At 55.1% G+C, this 15228-nt stretch overlaps 1 protein-coding gene across 1 annotated transcript in view; it reads left to right on the top strand.

The window, feature by feature from the left end:
• Positions 1-15228, top strand: part of FOXO6 (forkhead box O6) — a 24775-nt gene that overhangs the window by 8477 nt on the left and 1070 nt on the right. The window contains exon 3 of the mRNA XM_011955217.1: positions 14975-15225. Within this exon, the coding sequence (XP_011810607.1) occupies positions 14975-15225 (251 nt within the window). The remainder of the gene's footprint in view (positions 1-14974; positions 15226-15228) is intronic.

The raw sequence follows: 15228 nt of genomic DNA, 5'->3' as shown, positions 1-15228 counted from the left end.
CCGGCCCCACAGCGGCCGCCCCCGCCACACCCCGCGCAACTTAGGGAGCTGAGGAGGCGGGGCTCAGGGAGGCCCCTGGGGCAGCCACGCGGCGGGAGAAGAGGGGGCCGGGAGGCAGACAGACCGACAGACAGGGTGAGGGCCCCGCCTGCCACCTGGCGCCGCTCCAGCGGGACGATGGCGGGCAGCGCCGTGCCAGGCGGTAATTGCAGACAGACTAATTTAAAGAGATGAGACGGTTATTTTTAACTCGCGTTAAGGTAATGAACGGCGCGGGGGGTTTGCAGGTTCGAAAGTTCAGCGCCCCCAACCCCCACTTTCTGCGGGTCTTGGGGGGCCCCTCTCTGCAAGCCCTGAGGGCTCCAGCCAAGGGATTGACTAAAGGGAGCTGACTAGCCAAGGGACTGACTAGGTTGAGGAACTGGAGAGGCCCTGCCAGAGGGGCGGAGGGCTGAGGGGGCCGGGACAGAGGCACCCGCTGGTCCAGAGCACTCCCATCAGACCCTCACCACCACTCAGGCGGGCTGGCATCCCTGTGTTCCAGGTGGGGAAGTGACTTGCCCTGAGGTCGCTACCTGCGAAGTGGTGGGCCTGGGAACTGGACCCCAAGCTCACGCTTTTTCTGTGCCATTGGGTAGGATTGAGGTGGGGCAGGGGCTGGAGGGAAGGGCGTGTTTTGGACTCTGAAAGGACCTTCCCTGTCTTTGAGTGGCAGCTAGTGGTGACCACCACATGGGGTGTAAGAGTTGAGGGGTAGTCAAGTACTGAGTGGGATGTGGGTGTATCAGCTACAGCAGGAGGAGCCCCTTCCTCACCTCAGTTTCCCTTACCTCCCAGCAGACTCACTAGATCCTCTTCCCAACCCTAGTTTACCCGGAGTGGGGGGTGCCTGGGAAACAGGAGAGGGTGGGGCTGGACCTGCCTATGCATTGGTGCCTGCTCCCTCACCTTCCAATCAGACTTGGGTTCTCCAAAGAGCTGCAGAGTCCTGGAACCCAGTCTCTGCACCCCTGACTCCTCCCCAACTCAACCCCCTCTGACACACTCCCAGCAACTAGAAACTCACCATCTCTGGGATTGCCCATTTTGTTGCTAGACAAGTCTTTTTTTTTCCCCTGAGACAAGGTCTCTCTCTGTCACCCAGGCTGGGTGCAGTGGCAGAGATCACTGCAGCCTCGACCTCCTGGGCTCAAGTGATCCTCCCACCTCCGCCTCCTGAGTAGCTGGACCATGGGCACAGGCCATCCCACCTGGGCTAATTAAAAAAAGGTGTTTTGTAGAGACAGGGGTCTTCCCTATGTTGTCCGGGCTGGTCTTGAACTTCTGGGTTCAAGTGATCCACCTGCCTCAGCCTCCCAAAGTGCTGGGATTACATGGTGGTGTGAGCCACCATGCCTGGCTGCTAGATGAGTCTTAAAAGCTTTTAGGACTTATTTCCTTCTCCCCAGCAGTGCCCCATCCCCTTTCAGCATCACACAGAGTGTCCTAGTCCAGCCCTTTGGCGTCATTTGGAGTCAGCTGTGGAGTGAGGAGTAGGTGAGGGGCTGGACAGAACCCCTACCTGTAGGGAACCTGATGCACTGCATGTGTGAGTTGGAGCAAACCTCTCTCCCATTCTGGTTCTCAGTGTTCTCATCTGTGTCCAAAGGGCCTTAACACGGTCTTTTTCGGTTCAGTGCTGTAACTTACAAGCTCACTGGTTCTTGGAGCCATGAGGGGTTCATTGGACAGAGGGCACATAGTACTGAGAGGACTTCTCCCAGGTGGACACATGTGAGTACAGGTGTGGGACTTGGGACTCCTGTTTAAAGATGCCTGCCCTGTCTGTGGCAGTACCCAGGTGGCAAATATGCTCTGGGTACAATGAAAGGAGTGTTTATGGCAGTTCCAGCTGGCCCCCAAAGCAGGCAGATGGGGGTTCAGGGTGTTGGACGGGCATGAGCTCAGGCTCTGGGGCCTGGGTAGGGTTCTCAGGGGGACAGCTGGATCTGGAGCACCCCCCTTCTCCTGGCACCCTGGTTACCATAGAAACCAACTCCTGTTTGGGAGGGTTTGGCTGTTTGCTGCCTCTCCCCACCCCCCAACCCATATGTGGAGGTGGGAGGGGGGCCAGGTGGCGTGTGGGGGAGGGGCCTCCCACACCCTCCCCCAAGGGCCTCCCTCTTTGCAGAGAGAAACCTTTCTGGTCTGTAAGTGGGGGTGCTTCTTGTGGAAAGGAGAAAGAGAGGTAAGATAATTAATATCTGGGTGCTAGGCAGTCAGCTGGGCAGTTCACATACATTCTCTCATTTCATCCTCCCTGGATCCCGCTAGGTACACATTAATAACCCCATTTTGCAGTTGAGGAAATGGAGGCCCAGAAAAATGAGGTCATTTGGCCAAGGCAGCATAGCGGAGCCTGGATTTAGCTGCAGACTCATCTGTCTCTGCCACATTTCTGCATCTCCCCATGCTGGTGCTGTCAGCTCTACACGCCAGCCAGCCCTCCTGCCCCCAGGCTCTCCTGCTCCAGAACCCTGCTGGGCTCCTTGGTTCACCTGAAAGTCAACCAAGTCCAAACTGCTCTGCTGGGACCCCTAGGCCCTCAGCCTACCTTGTCCAGGCCCTGCCCTTTCTCCCACTTTTCCTGCTTCCTCTGATCTCAGGTCGCCCTGGCATCTCCACCTTCACACATGACACTGGAATTCTCAACCCACGCCCACTGCCATTGTCACACAGTCACCAAGGCACCTATTGATCCTCCTTGGCTGACCCCTCGGGATACCCCTCAGAAACTAGGTAGGGTCTTGGGTGGTTTGAACAAAGCCCTACCTTCCAGGTGATTCTGGAACCCAAGGCTTCTGATTGAGAATTCCTGCCTCAAGTCCTTAGTTGTTTGCAAACCTAGCTGATGATCAGAGTCACCTAGAAGCTTTCTGACAACACAGGCTTCCAGTCCCCAGCTCAGATCCTCTATATCGGGGTGAGCTCTGGAATCTGTGTATGGCTGGTGACAGGTCATTCTGAACCAATACCTTACAGGGTGGCTTCTTGGCCTCCTGCCTGTCCCCCTGTCTCTTCCTCCCAGCATGGACCAGCTTCTTCTCCAAGCAGGCTGCCCAGGTTGAGGCTACACCCCTCTTCCTCACTCCTTTTGGGTCCTCCAGAGATCTGAACCCCATGTAGTCAGCACCCAGGGACTGGGCCACCACATCACCATCATGCAGCCACCCCATGGCTTAGAAATCACACTGTACAGGACATGGATGAAGAGAATGGAGCCACAGCCAGGGCTGATATGCTTTGCTACTAGGAGCCTTTGCTGCAAGAGAGAGGGAGGGCTGCCCTGGGCTCCTGCAGTCCCTTGGCAAGGGGACAGAGAGCCCAGGGCAGCCCCCGGGGGCAAGGCCAGAGTCGGTGTGGTTGTAAATACTCAGGAAGCCTCTCTGGAACTGGAATGGTGAATAAACTAGACGTCACAGCCCCTGCTGTCAGAGAGCAGAGAAGAGGGAGAGAAGAGGAGAGAAGAGGGGCATGTGTATAGCTGCTTAATCCAGTCCCTGGGCCTTAGTAGGACACTCAAGGCCTGGCCATCAGCCCTAGTCTACCTCTCCAGCCACCCTCCCATCGTCTGACCCTTGCCTTAGCCATACTAAACTATTCTAGCTCAGGATTCAACTTGCCATATGCCATTACGTACATTCTTTCATTTAATTTCCCAGCAACGCTGTGAAGCTGGTAGAGTTACTTTCCCCATTTTGCAGGTAAGGGAACAAGAATGAGAAAAGTAAGCAGCTTGAACAGGACCCTACTCTAAGTGGCAGAAACGAAACTCTCCAGGGCGAACTCCACCCTAGCCCAGGGCTCTGACCTTCCTCCCCTCTGCCCCTTCCCCTCCCAGTCATTGTCTCTCTGCTATCCCTTGGAGTTTAGCCCTCAGGCTTTTGGCCTGGGGAATGGCCCTGGGGTCCCTGGCTCCCTGGCTCCCATTCCCAGATAGAGAGCTCCCTGAAGGTGGGGGCAGACGAGCCTGATGTTCCCCTCATCTGCAGACCCCAGGGCTGAGGCAGCTCCCTCCATTCCCTGTGATCCAGGGCTACATCCACTGGGTACCTATTATGCAGGGCTGCTGGGTGGGGACTGGACTGGCTCCTTGACCTTGAGATCCCAGCCTGCAGGGGTCAAGCTAGGGAGATAAAACGAGGACACTGACTCTGATGCAGGGTAAGATCTGCTCAGGGTCATGATGGAAGGCCAGATAATGAGCTGAGTGTTTGGAGGTAGAAGAGAGGAAGGGAGACAAAGCAGACAAAGAAGGTCAAGGCCTCAGGACTGTGTGGGGAGCCCCTGAGGGTCTGGCTGTGCTTATGTGGGGCCCAGCAGGCGTTGAAGCTGGGAAAGCAAGTGAGTGGCCTTGAAGAGCATCCCAGGCTCTGGGCTTCTCAATGTGATTTCTCCATGGGAATGACATGGGCAGAGGTCACTCAAGGGTGCTGTGGGGAGTGAACAGGAGAGAGAGGCTGGCCCAGGCACCCAGTGTGGGCCTGCTACTGGGGTCCCGGGGAGAAAATGAGCCTGAGATAGGGCAGAGGCCCAAAGAGTCCCAGATATCAGGCCTAGCATAGGCAGCACCCCTTGGTGCCTTGAGAATCCCTTAGGTGAGGCCAAGCCATGTGGTTAGGAGTCTTGGAGGCAAACAGACTGTGTAGCCTTGGGCAACTGAGCCTCAGTTTCTTCCTCTACAAAATAGGATAATAATAGGGTCCTTCCTCTAATGCCTCCCTTTCCTGTCCCTGAGACCGAGGTGTCAGATATTCAGATGTGCAAGCTCCCTCCTGCCCTTAGTTGGGCCTGTTGCTTTCTAGCCTCCAGAGCCTTCCCCATAGCCTTGGATGACAAGCAGGGCAGGTTTTAGGCACCCTATTTCCTTTTTTTTTTTTTTTTGAGACGGAGTCTCACACTCTGTCCCCCAGGTTGGAGTGCAGTAGCACCTGATCTTGGCTTACTGCAACCTCCACCTCCCGGGTTCATGCCATTCTCCTGCCTCAGCCTCCAGAGTAGCTGGGACTATAGGCGTGCGCCACCACGCCCGAGTAATGTTTTGTATTTTTAGTAGAGACGGGGTTTCACCTTGTTAGCCAGAAGAGTCTCGATCTCCCGACCTGGTAATCTGCCTGCCTCAGCCTCCCAAAGTGCTGGGATTACAAGCATGAGCCACTGTGCCTGGCCGGCACCCCATTTTCACAGGTGAAGGAAATGTATTGTTCAAAGTCACCCTTGAACCCAGGACTGCCTTCCCCTGGACACTGGCTCCTCTTTGCCCCACTGGCAAGCTGTGTGACCTTGGGCATGGCCCTTCTCTCTTCAGCTCTGAGTTCCCCTCCCCCAACACTCTGGGAAGCTGTGAAGCCTCTTGCTTCTCTCTCCTGTCCCCTCCCTCTGTCCTCAGCTGGCCTCCTCCTCCTCCTCTTGTAACCTGAGCTGGGGCCCTGGGGGAAGGGGCTTGCCCTCTTCCTGAGGCACCTGCCAGCTGAACAGATGTGCAGAGATGGAGGGCCCCAGGAAGGGATTGAGGGCTCTTAGCCCGACAAGGCTGGGGCCGGGGCTGGGGGAGGCAGTGCTCAGCATACCCTACCCTGGCCTCTGGCCTCTGCCCCTAGGGCTTACTCTGAGCACTTGTTCATTTTCCAGTGGACATTTGAGTGCTCCAACATGTCCTGCAAGGACCTCTCAGTCTCTAAGAGAAGACAAATGGCAGATGAGGGCTGGTGCTCCGGTCTGGGCCACCCTGGGCTCCTGGAGCCCCTTGGCATGGGGACAGAGGGCCAAGGGCGGCCCCTGGGGGCAAGGCTAGTGTCTGTGCGGGTGGCCATGCCCCTGGGAGAGCAGATGGTTCTCTTGGCACTATGCCCACTCTTCCTTTTTCTCCCCCAGGAGCCAGCCTGCAGGGCTGGGGCACAGCTGCTGGGCCCTCCCCAGAGCTGGGCTCAGGGCAGGGCTGGGTGAGGTCACTGCAGCTGCTCCCAGGGCCTGGGGCAGGGGAGTGGGGAAGTGCTGCCTGCAGAGGGAGGGAGGGGCTAAGACTGAGAGGGGAGATGGAAAAGTCTGAATGCTTTGCATTTAGGAGTTCTTTTTAATCCTGAATGAAGGAGGGTCTGTGAAGGGGTTGCTGAACTAGTATGGACAGTCCCCTTACCCCTACCCCAGGCTCATCCTGGAGCTTCTGCTTGGCTTTGGCTCCTCTCTGGAGGTCTCTCAGGGCAGGAGAAAGAGCAAGCGCCCTGGGTGTCAATTCCTGCACCACCACTTACACTGTGCGACCCTGGACAAGTCAGTTTGTCTCTTGGAGCCTCAGTTTCTCATCTGTAAAATGGGGACAATAAACCAACTAGAGGGTTGTTACAAAAATTCAATGAGATAATTTTCAAGTAGCAGCACAGGGCATGGCATGTGGTCAATGTCTTGGAAGCAGTAGTCCTTCCCCCCTCACTGCTTCACTTTCCCAAGGAGGCAGGAAGTACTGAGGACAAGTAGGGAGGTGGCAGAGGCAGCAGGAGCTGCAGGAGAAAGCAGCGGGGAGGAGGGTCAGACAGGACCCTGGTAGAGGTTGGGCAAGCCTTGAAGCTCTGGCCTGAGATTTTGCTGAACAGAAACTACACAGAAAAGCCAGGCCTGAGCAGCTCGTGGCTACTGACTTCTCGTGAGCCAAGGATTGCCCCACAAAGTTCGAGTAGGGAGGCCGGCTCAGACACCACTTTACTCTGGTTTGCTGTTAGATCTCTGCAGGAGCACTGAGGTGGGAGCATCTGTCTTTGGGGCTTGCATAGGGGATGAGGAAGGTGCCACAGAGCTGGCCTTGATGGAGGAACAGGAACTGGTAGAGCAGAGAGAGGGACAAGAGTAAAGGGAATAGTGTGCAAAGGCACAGGGATGGGGATATCCAAGGTGGCTGGAGGACATCAGAGGGCTCTTTAGTACCAGCCTGGGATTGGACCCAAGCCCACAGGTGAAAGGAAGAATGGGCATTGGAGCAGTGTGAGGTTGGACTTCCGTTGGTTTATTTGCTGCCCAGCCTGGATGTGTGGGCTCTGCTTTCTCTGGGCGGTGCCAGAGCCTCATGCCTTGCTTTGGATATTGGTTCCTCCTGGCCCCAGGCTGCCCACTCTGGGATCCACTGCTGATCCTGAGCCCTCTCACCTGGAGACATCTGTGCCCCCATGGCCCCCACCTGCCCTTCTATCCCTTCTCCACTGCAGACTCTAGTGCCGAGGATTTGCACATGGCCTCAGGTCCCTGGCATTGTCCAGGTCACCTCTTTTGCCAGGAAGAGGCCTGGACTGAGAACCTGAACTTCATCCCAGATGGCAGGGCAAGTGACTCTTAGGGAGTCTGTGGCTCTGTCTGACCCAGGTGTGTGTTCCTAGGCCAGACTGAGGCCCCAGAGTTGGGTGGGGGCAAGGGGTGGGATGGGGAGGCTCCTGGGGCTCCGAGACAGGGATGGGATGACATTCTTGACATGTGGGGTCTCATCCAGGCCCCATGTGTCCCTGTGGATGGTGGGATTGTTATTCCCATTATAGTGGAGGCCACTATCACATGGATGAAGTTAGGATTCTGTCCCCTGTCTTTCACCTCTCCGTATGCAGGAAGGAAGGCCAGGAGGGAAGGAGGAAATGGGAATCATAGAGGGGATCAGAGCCCTCACCACAGCCCCACAGGTGGTCACTGCAGTAACAAGTGCTGGGTCATTGTCCCCATCAGGTAGTCGGGATCAGTCTCCTGAGGGAGGGGCTGGGCTGAGCCTTTGACTGTGATACAATCTGGACAGGCATCCACACCTGACCTTGAGCTTGGGCTGCGTTGGGTGGACACAAGACCCAGGGCCACACTTGGAGGATCCTGAAAGACCCCAGGTACCAGGGAGGCCAGGAGGTAGCACAGGGTCGGTGGTAGGTGGGGGCACAGTCCTTGTCTCCTGTCTCTGATGAAAGCTAGGAGAGCCTTGGCTTGAGCATCAAGGTGGAGGTGGCCACTGGGGTCGACAGCAGAGCAGAGTGTCCCCTGCCACATTAGGGGTAGGTGTGGGAAGTGCCTTGGCTTTGGAATCCAGCAGCCCTAAGACACAAGCCTGGCTTCATCATTTCCCAGCTTTGCGGCCTCAGGAGTCATTTAACCCACCTGAGCTTCCGTTTACCCCCTTTGTAAAATCGCAGTACCTACTCACAGGACGGTTATCAGGATTAAAGGAGCCTAGCCTATGTTGGGCATGTAGTAGGTGGGTGCCCTTCTCTGGCTTCAGCATTTGAAGCACATGCCAGTGGTGTGGAGAGCTGGCTTGCACTGGTTCATGAGGGCTGATCATGCACACTTCTTCCCAATTCTGCACTCAGTGACGTCATGTGGCAGCTTAAAATTGGCCATGATGTGAGTATCCATACCACAGAAAGCAGCAAAAGCTACAAATCAAATCAGGTGGGGTTTTTGTTTTTTTTTTTTTTAACTTCCAGAAGAACTGGTGGTTAAACATTTGCCAGCACACCACTAAATGTGCCCCAGAAAAGGTAACTTCCCCCAGTCCCACTGCCCAGGATCAGAAGAAGATGGCACAGAGATGGCCAGGCGAGTTGGCTCACACTATAATCCCAGCACTTTGGGAGGCCAAGGCGGGAAGATCACCTGAGGTCGGGAGTTCGAGACCAACGTGGGCAACATAAGAAAACCTCCTCTCTACAAAAAATATAAAAATTTAGCCAAGTGTGGTGGCGCACACCTGTGGTCCCGGCTAGTCGGGAGGGTAGGGTGGGAGGATCACTTGAGCCCAGGAGGTCAAGGTGAGCTATAATTGTGCCACTGCACTCCAGCCTGGGTGACAGAGGGAGACCCTGGCTCTAAATACATAAATAAATAAATACCCTGGCAAGAAAGAAAGAAAAGAAAAGAAAAAAAAAGAACCTGGCTCAAAATAAAATAAATAAGGAAGGAAGAAGATGGTACAGCAACCATGAGTCCATGTCCCAGAATCCAACCTGTGGGCTCTCGGTAGCCATAGTGGGGACAGAACAGGAAGCAGGGCAATAGTGGAGCTCTGGCTTGGCCAAGCAGCCTAGAATTCACAGTCCATGGCCCCTTCTGGGCCTCAAGAAATTGGATGGTTATAGCACCAGGCAGCCCTTGTAGGCGGGGGACAGCAAATGAGGGGACCTCTCTTTTCTCTCCACTCTCCTTTGGCCCCCGGAGATCTGGCAGGCCCTGGCTGGAGACATAAGATTAGATGAGGTTGAGCTGTCGGAGAATGAAGCTGTGTTGGGAGGAGAAATGAGGTTGTACCGGAAGATAAACGAGGTTGTACTGTCAGGGAATGAGGTGGTACTTGGAGGCAAGGTGAGGCTGCATTATTAGATAAATGAGGTTGTACTGTCAGGGGATGAAGTGTACTTGTAGTAGAGATGACGTCCTGCTGGATCAGTCGGCTTGCTCCGTCAGAGAACACAGCCACACCACAGGAGGAAGGAGAGTGTCTGACTCAGAGGATAAATGAGGGTGTCCTGCTGGATAAATGAGGGGGCCCGTCAGGTGAATGGAGTGCTGTTAGCAAATGAGGTTGTACTTGCTGGATAAATGGGACTGGTGTGCTGGATAAATGGGGTTGTGCTGTCAGGTGAATGCATTACTGCTCGTGGGTGAAGGGCATCCTGGGAATAGATGAGGGTGTCCTGCTGGATAGATGAGCTGCTACCACCAAATGGATCAGACCCTGTCCATGAGGGAGGCACCGTCAGCAAGGACGAGGTTATTCTGTTCCCACTGGGGCTCCTGGAGTGTCTTCTGACCCAGGGGAGACCTTGATGTGTGCCAGCCCTGGGTTATCCAAGTCTCTCTGGGGAGCAGGATGGGGGGCTGGGAAGGGCAGGCAGCTGCATTGTGCATCCTGGGACCTCTCCTTCACCCCCAACGGATGCCCTACCCCTCTCCCTGGCACCCCTCAGTGGGTCAGACTGCTGCGGACATTCTCACCCCACTGCCTGCTTCTCATCCTGCCTGTGTCTTCTTTCTGCCCAGTTTGGAAAAGCCCCTATTCTGTGCCAGTCACTCTGCCCAGTCTCATTTAATCTCCCTACAACACAGTATTACTCCTCCTTGCACACACTTTCTCTTATTCATTCATCCATTTATTCATCTGACAAACATTTAAGTGTCTAGTATGTACCAAACACAGGAAGTACAGTTAAAAAAAAAAAAGGATAAAAATCACCACCCTCATGAAGCTTATATTCTAATATAAAGACAGGATAAATAATGTATTTAGAATGTGAAAATGCTTTAGAAAAACATACAGCAGGATCAGGGGGCCAAGAAATTCCAGGGAAGAGGAACAGTTTTTAAGAGAGGTGAGGATGGGCCCCGTTCCAAAAACTGACATCTGAACAAAGACTGGAAGGAGAGGAGAGATCTCTGTGGATATCTGGGGGCAGGCGGGACCGTGCCTGGCAGGTTTGAGGATGGGAGGGAGGGATGGAGCGGGGCACCTGCATGGTCACTGTGGGTCTTATGGGCCATGGCAAGGCCTTTGTTCCTCACTCTGAGTGAGATGGAGGGTGTCGGAGGGATCTGGGCAGGAATGGACGTGATCTTGGTTATTTGAAGGGTCACCCTGGCTGCTGTGTAGCATGCTATAAGGAGGTGAGAGAGGGAGCAGGGAGCCATTTGAGGAATGGAGCATGAAAGCATCTTGCCCCAGGGTCATAGCACTCATGGGTGATGGGGCTGAAACTGGAATCCAGTTCCAATGCTACAGCTGATGTACTTTGCCCTACCCTAGCCTCCTCCCTGGTGGGAGAATCCTTGGGGTGCTGGGCTCCCTGGCCCAGGTTCTGAGGGAGAACAGGGTAGGCATGAGATATAACCCACTGTCCTTTCCCTCTGCCCCCAGATGATCTCCCTTGGGCCCTGAATCAGGTAGGTCCTGACTCCCCTAGCAACATGCTCCAGGTCTGGATGTAGATGTGGGAGGCATGAGGCCCCAGAAGCTGTGCCCAGCTCTGGGCACCAGGGGAGCCCAGGCATGCCAGGGCTGTGGCTATGGTGGTGGGTTGCTAGGCGACTCTAAGAGGGAGCCCTGGTTACTGCTGCCTGGCAGAGGCATCTCCTTCCTCTGCCTCTTTCACCTCCTCCATGGCCTCTGGCTTCCCAGGAGGCCTTGTGGTGTGAGCCAGAGCTGTGATCAGTGCTTGCCACTGGATCTGGCAGGGAGCTGATTGGTACCAGGTGGCTGGGCCCTGAGGAGCCAGACTGGGCTGCAGGGCCTGAGCTTCTCTCATGGGGTACAGCCCTGGAGCACACCTGGTTCAGAGCCCAGCTCAGCAGTCAGAGGCCTAGGTCCTCACTCAGCTCTGAGCCACCTTGTCTGACCCTGAGCAAGGCATGGCATCCCTCTGTGCCTTGACGACCCCATCCATCTGGCCTGCAGAATCCTCCCCAGGAGCTTCATTTTCTGTGAAGAAGGGTGCTGAGTGTGCGGGGATCCAAGTACTCCTGTCCCCACCCCCGATGGCTTGAGTGTGTAATGCTCAAGTTTTGCACTAAATCTCATTTACAGAAAGAGTTCCACTATTTAAGAAAAATGTTTGAAAACCTCTGGACTGAATGATTCTAAGGATTTTCAGTGCCAAACTGAAAAGGTCCCCAGAGTACAACTTGCCCATCTCCTTAGTTTATAGTTCAGGACACTGAGGCCCCCAAAGAAGGAGAAACTTCGTCTAGGTCAGGTTTGGTAGTGGGAAGAACACTGGGTTGGGGGTCAGGAGGCCTGGGCTCACATCCCTGCTCTGCCACCAGGTCTTGGACAGCCTTGGTCAAGTCCTTTCTTTCCCCTGGGTTGGGCCAGCCATGGTTTCAGGCTGAGGCCTGAGCTCCAGGGGTACCTGGCTGGATATGGGACAGAGCAGGGAAGGATGCAAACCTTCAGAGGCCTGGAGCTTGTCTTGGCGGTAATTCTAAAACCTGTGAATAACGTGTATAAAGAAAATGTGAATGGATTATGAAGTATATGCAAAATTTCCTTGAATTCTAAAAAGGAAGCTAAGACTTGCAGGAAATTTTGGCCTGTGCAACATGCCCCCAGACTTCCCCTGCTGCCAGCTTCTAGGGATGGTTTACATGGAAAGTTTGAGGAGCACTGGAATACTGGCTTCCTAAGATTCTTTGGGATTCTCAGACGTGTTTCTGTCTTCCATGGCAGAATGTGATGTCCTTTAGACTTAGAATAAGACCAACCTATAATTCCAGCACTTTGGGAGGCCGAGGCAGGGGGATCATCTGAGGTCAGGAGTTCAAGACCAGTCTGGTCAACATGGTGAAACCACGCCTCTACTAAAAATACAAAAATCAGCCGGGCAGCAGTGGCACGCACCTGTACTTCCAGCTACTTGGGATGCTGAGGCTGGAGAATCACTTGAGTCTGGGAGGCAGAGGTTGCAGTGAGCTGAGATCACGCCACTGTACTCCAGTCTGGGCTACAGAATGAAACCCTGTCTCAACAAAATAAAACAAAACAAAAGACCAACCTGAAATCAATACCTGGCACAGCACTTAAGCTGTGTGACCTTGGCAACTCACTTAACATCTCTGAGCTTCACTCTCCGGTTATGAGATAGGGATCACAATCCCTGACTTGTATGGAGTTCAACTAATGATTACATTAGATAAAGTACTTAGAGTACCCAGGGCTGAATGGGCAAGTGCTGGCTAGGTGCTGGTACCTGGTACTGTCCTTCCTCCAGGACATAATGACATTGATAAAGAGGTGTTGCCTGAGTGACCTCCAGATGGAGAAATGGGGAGGTGGGAGATGGAGCCTCTTGTAAGCCAGACAGTCCTATGGGAGAGGAGAACTGAGGCCTCCTAGGAGCCTGAACACAGGTATGGGGGAGGGGCTCAGGAGCCAGGTGCAGGGGTGGGAACGGGAAGGGGGTATCTACTTGAGGGAGCACCGCTCTCTAGGGGCCCAGCTCCCCTCCCCTCAGGGTCTCAGGAGAACCAGGCAGGGCAAGGCTGGCAAGTCCCAGCTGTTGCCTTCAAAGGCCAGAAAGTGCCAGAGACAGGGAGCCTGGGGCCCTGAGGAGTCAGGTCAGTGCCTGGGTACCCTGGGCAGCAGGAAGGACCCTCCTCCCGGAGACTGGTGGGAATGAGGCAGGAGGGAGAGCCTCAGAGAGCAGTAGCTGGAGCTGTGAGTGTGGCTGGGTGGATTCACAGGTTAAGAGCAGGTCCATGAGTTAGGCAGAGCTGGAGTGGTACCTGGCATCGTTGCCTAGCTGTGGGGCCATGGGAAGTTACAGCATGCCTCTGGGCCTCCGGTCCCCAGTGTATGAAATTGGAGAATGCCATCTTTCCAGAGTTGGTGCCCAGCACAGTTGCATACAAGGCATGATGTTAAAGAGATGGAAACAGCAGGTCTGTTGGGGGAACTAAGGAGTGAGATCTTCTGGCCAGAGTGAGGATATAACCTACGTTTATCAGCACCTGGTGTGCAAACATTTATTCATGCACATGTAATGATCGTACAGCCTTACGCGATAGTTACTGAACGTAGCTCACTTTTTCAGAATAGTTCACTGAGGCTCACAGAAACTGAGTAAACATCCCATGGTCACATAGCTAGGCAGCCAAAGAGCCAGGCATCCTGTTCCGCCCTCTGATACCCAAGCCCCTGCTGTTTCCATAGCAGTACCTAGACCAGGAGGTTGAGGCCACCAGGTGGGAGGCCCCAGAGGTGGGGTGCGGCAGGCCCAGCAGAAGTTCTACTCCAGATTCCAGTGGGGCCAGTGGACTCCCTGCCTTCCTCTGTCCTCACAACAGGCCTGGCAAAAGCAGGCAGTGACACGGGAAGCACTGGAGACTGGCACAGCAGAATTAAAAAGAGGATGTATGCAGAGATGGCAGAGGTGAAGCCCACGGAGGAACTGAGGGACAGCAGAAAAGGCCACCTTGGGCAAGCCACTTCCTCTCTCTGAGCCTAGGTCTTCTGGTGTGTGAACAGGGACTTTGCGACACACTTTGTGGGGATTTTCTGAAGGCTCCACCAGGAAGGGACTTGGAGGGCAGGCAAGTGGGTCAGGAGAAGAGGGCAGGATGCAGCCCAAAGGGCAGGCAGGAGAGCTGGGCTGGCCTGAAGGTGAGCACTGAAGAGGCTGCGGTCTCTGTGGCAAAAGGATGTCTTTTGAGGGACCTGCTGGAATCCAAGCCCTCTGGAGTTCAGAGGAGTTGGGGTGATACCTCTGAAAAGTCTCAGGCCTGGACCCACCTTGGGGACCCCCAGCCTACTCTGTTTCCCCTGGCCAGGCCCTCCCAGCAAAGGGTTAACAGTCTTCTCTACCTGCAGTTGCATTTTAAAGACACGAAATTAAAGCAGGTAATTTATTCTCCCCACACACGAAAGAGCAATTAGTTCTAAACAGGGCTTAATCAGTCACCGCGAGATTGATTTCTGGAGCCCTGGGTTTTCGGGCTCCTGGCGCCATGCCAGGCTGGGGAGGGAGGGGGGCGGACAAATGAGCCGCAGCGGCATAAGCCCTTACGTAATCTGCTGGGGGCCCTGGCAGCCTGGTTAGCCCCGCGTGGGTCTTGGCTGAGCTGGTGAGAGGGGGTCCTGCTCCCTGCTGCAGGCCCCCTGCAGGCTCAGAGTAGCCCACAGGGTTGGTCATGCCCCCAGGGAAAGGCTAAGACCAAAGCTCTGGCCCCACCTTCTGGGCAGTCTCTGTGTGGGAGTGGGGAGGGATGGCGGTGTGGTTCTGGGGCAGAGGGTGGGTACTCTGGGTTTGTCCAACCCGGTACTTACACCTGTCCCCTCCCTCTCCCAACCCCCTTACCTCATCTTCATCCCTGGCTCCCCCCTCCTTCTACACTCTCTTATCTTCCCCCTCTTCTTTCCATCACGTCCTCTCTTCCCCATGGCCTCCTCACCCCCCACTCCCACCCGCGTCCTTGTCTCTGGCCACAGAACTCCATCCGACACAACCTGTCGCTGCACACCCGCTTCATCCGCGTGCAGAACGAGGGCACGGGCAAGAGTTCATGGTGGATGCTGAACCCCGAGGGCGGAAAGACAGGCAAGACCCCGCGGCGCAGGGCCGTGTCCATGGACAACGGGGCCAAGTTCCTGCGCATCAAGGGCAAGGCGAGCAAGAAAAAGCAGCTGCAGGCGCCGGAGCGAAGCCCGGACGACAGCTCTCCGGGCGCGCCCGCCCCGGGGCC

The sequence above is a fragment of the Colobus angolensis genome, unplaced genomic scaffold, assembly GCF_000951035.1.
Source record: "Colobus angolensis palliatus isolate OR3802 unplaced genomic scaffold, Cang.pa_1.0 Scaffold399, whole genome shotgun sequence".
NCBI classification, from domain to species: Eukaryota; Metazoa; Chordata; class Mammalia; order Primates; family Cercopithecidae; genus Colobus; species Colobus angolensis.
Note: the sequence above shows the minus strand (reverse complement) of the source record. Positions and strands in the feature narration are given on the sequence as shown.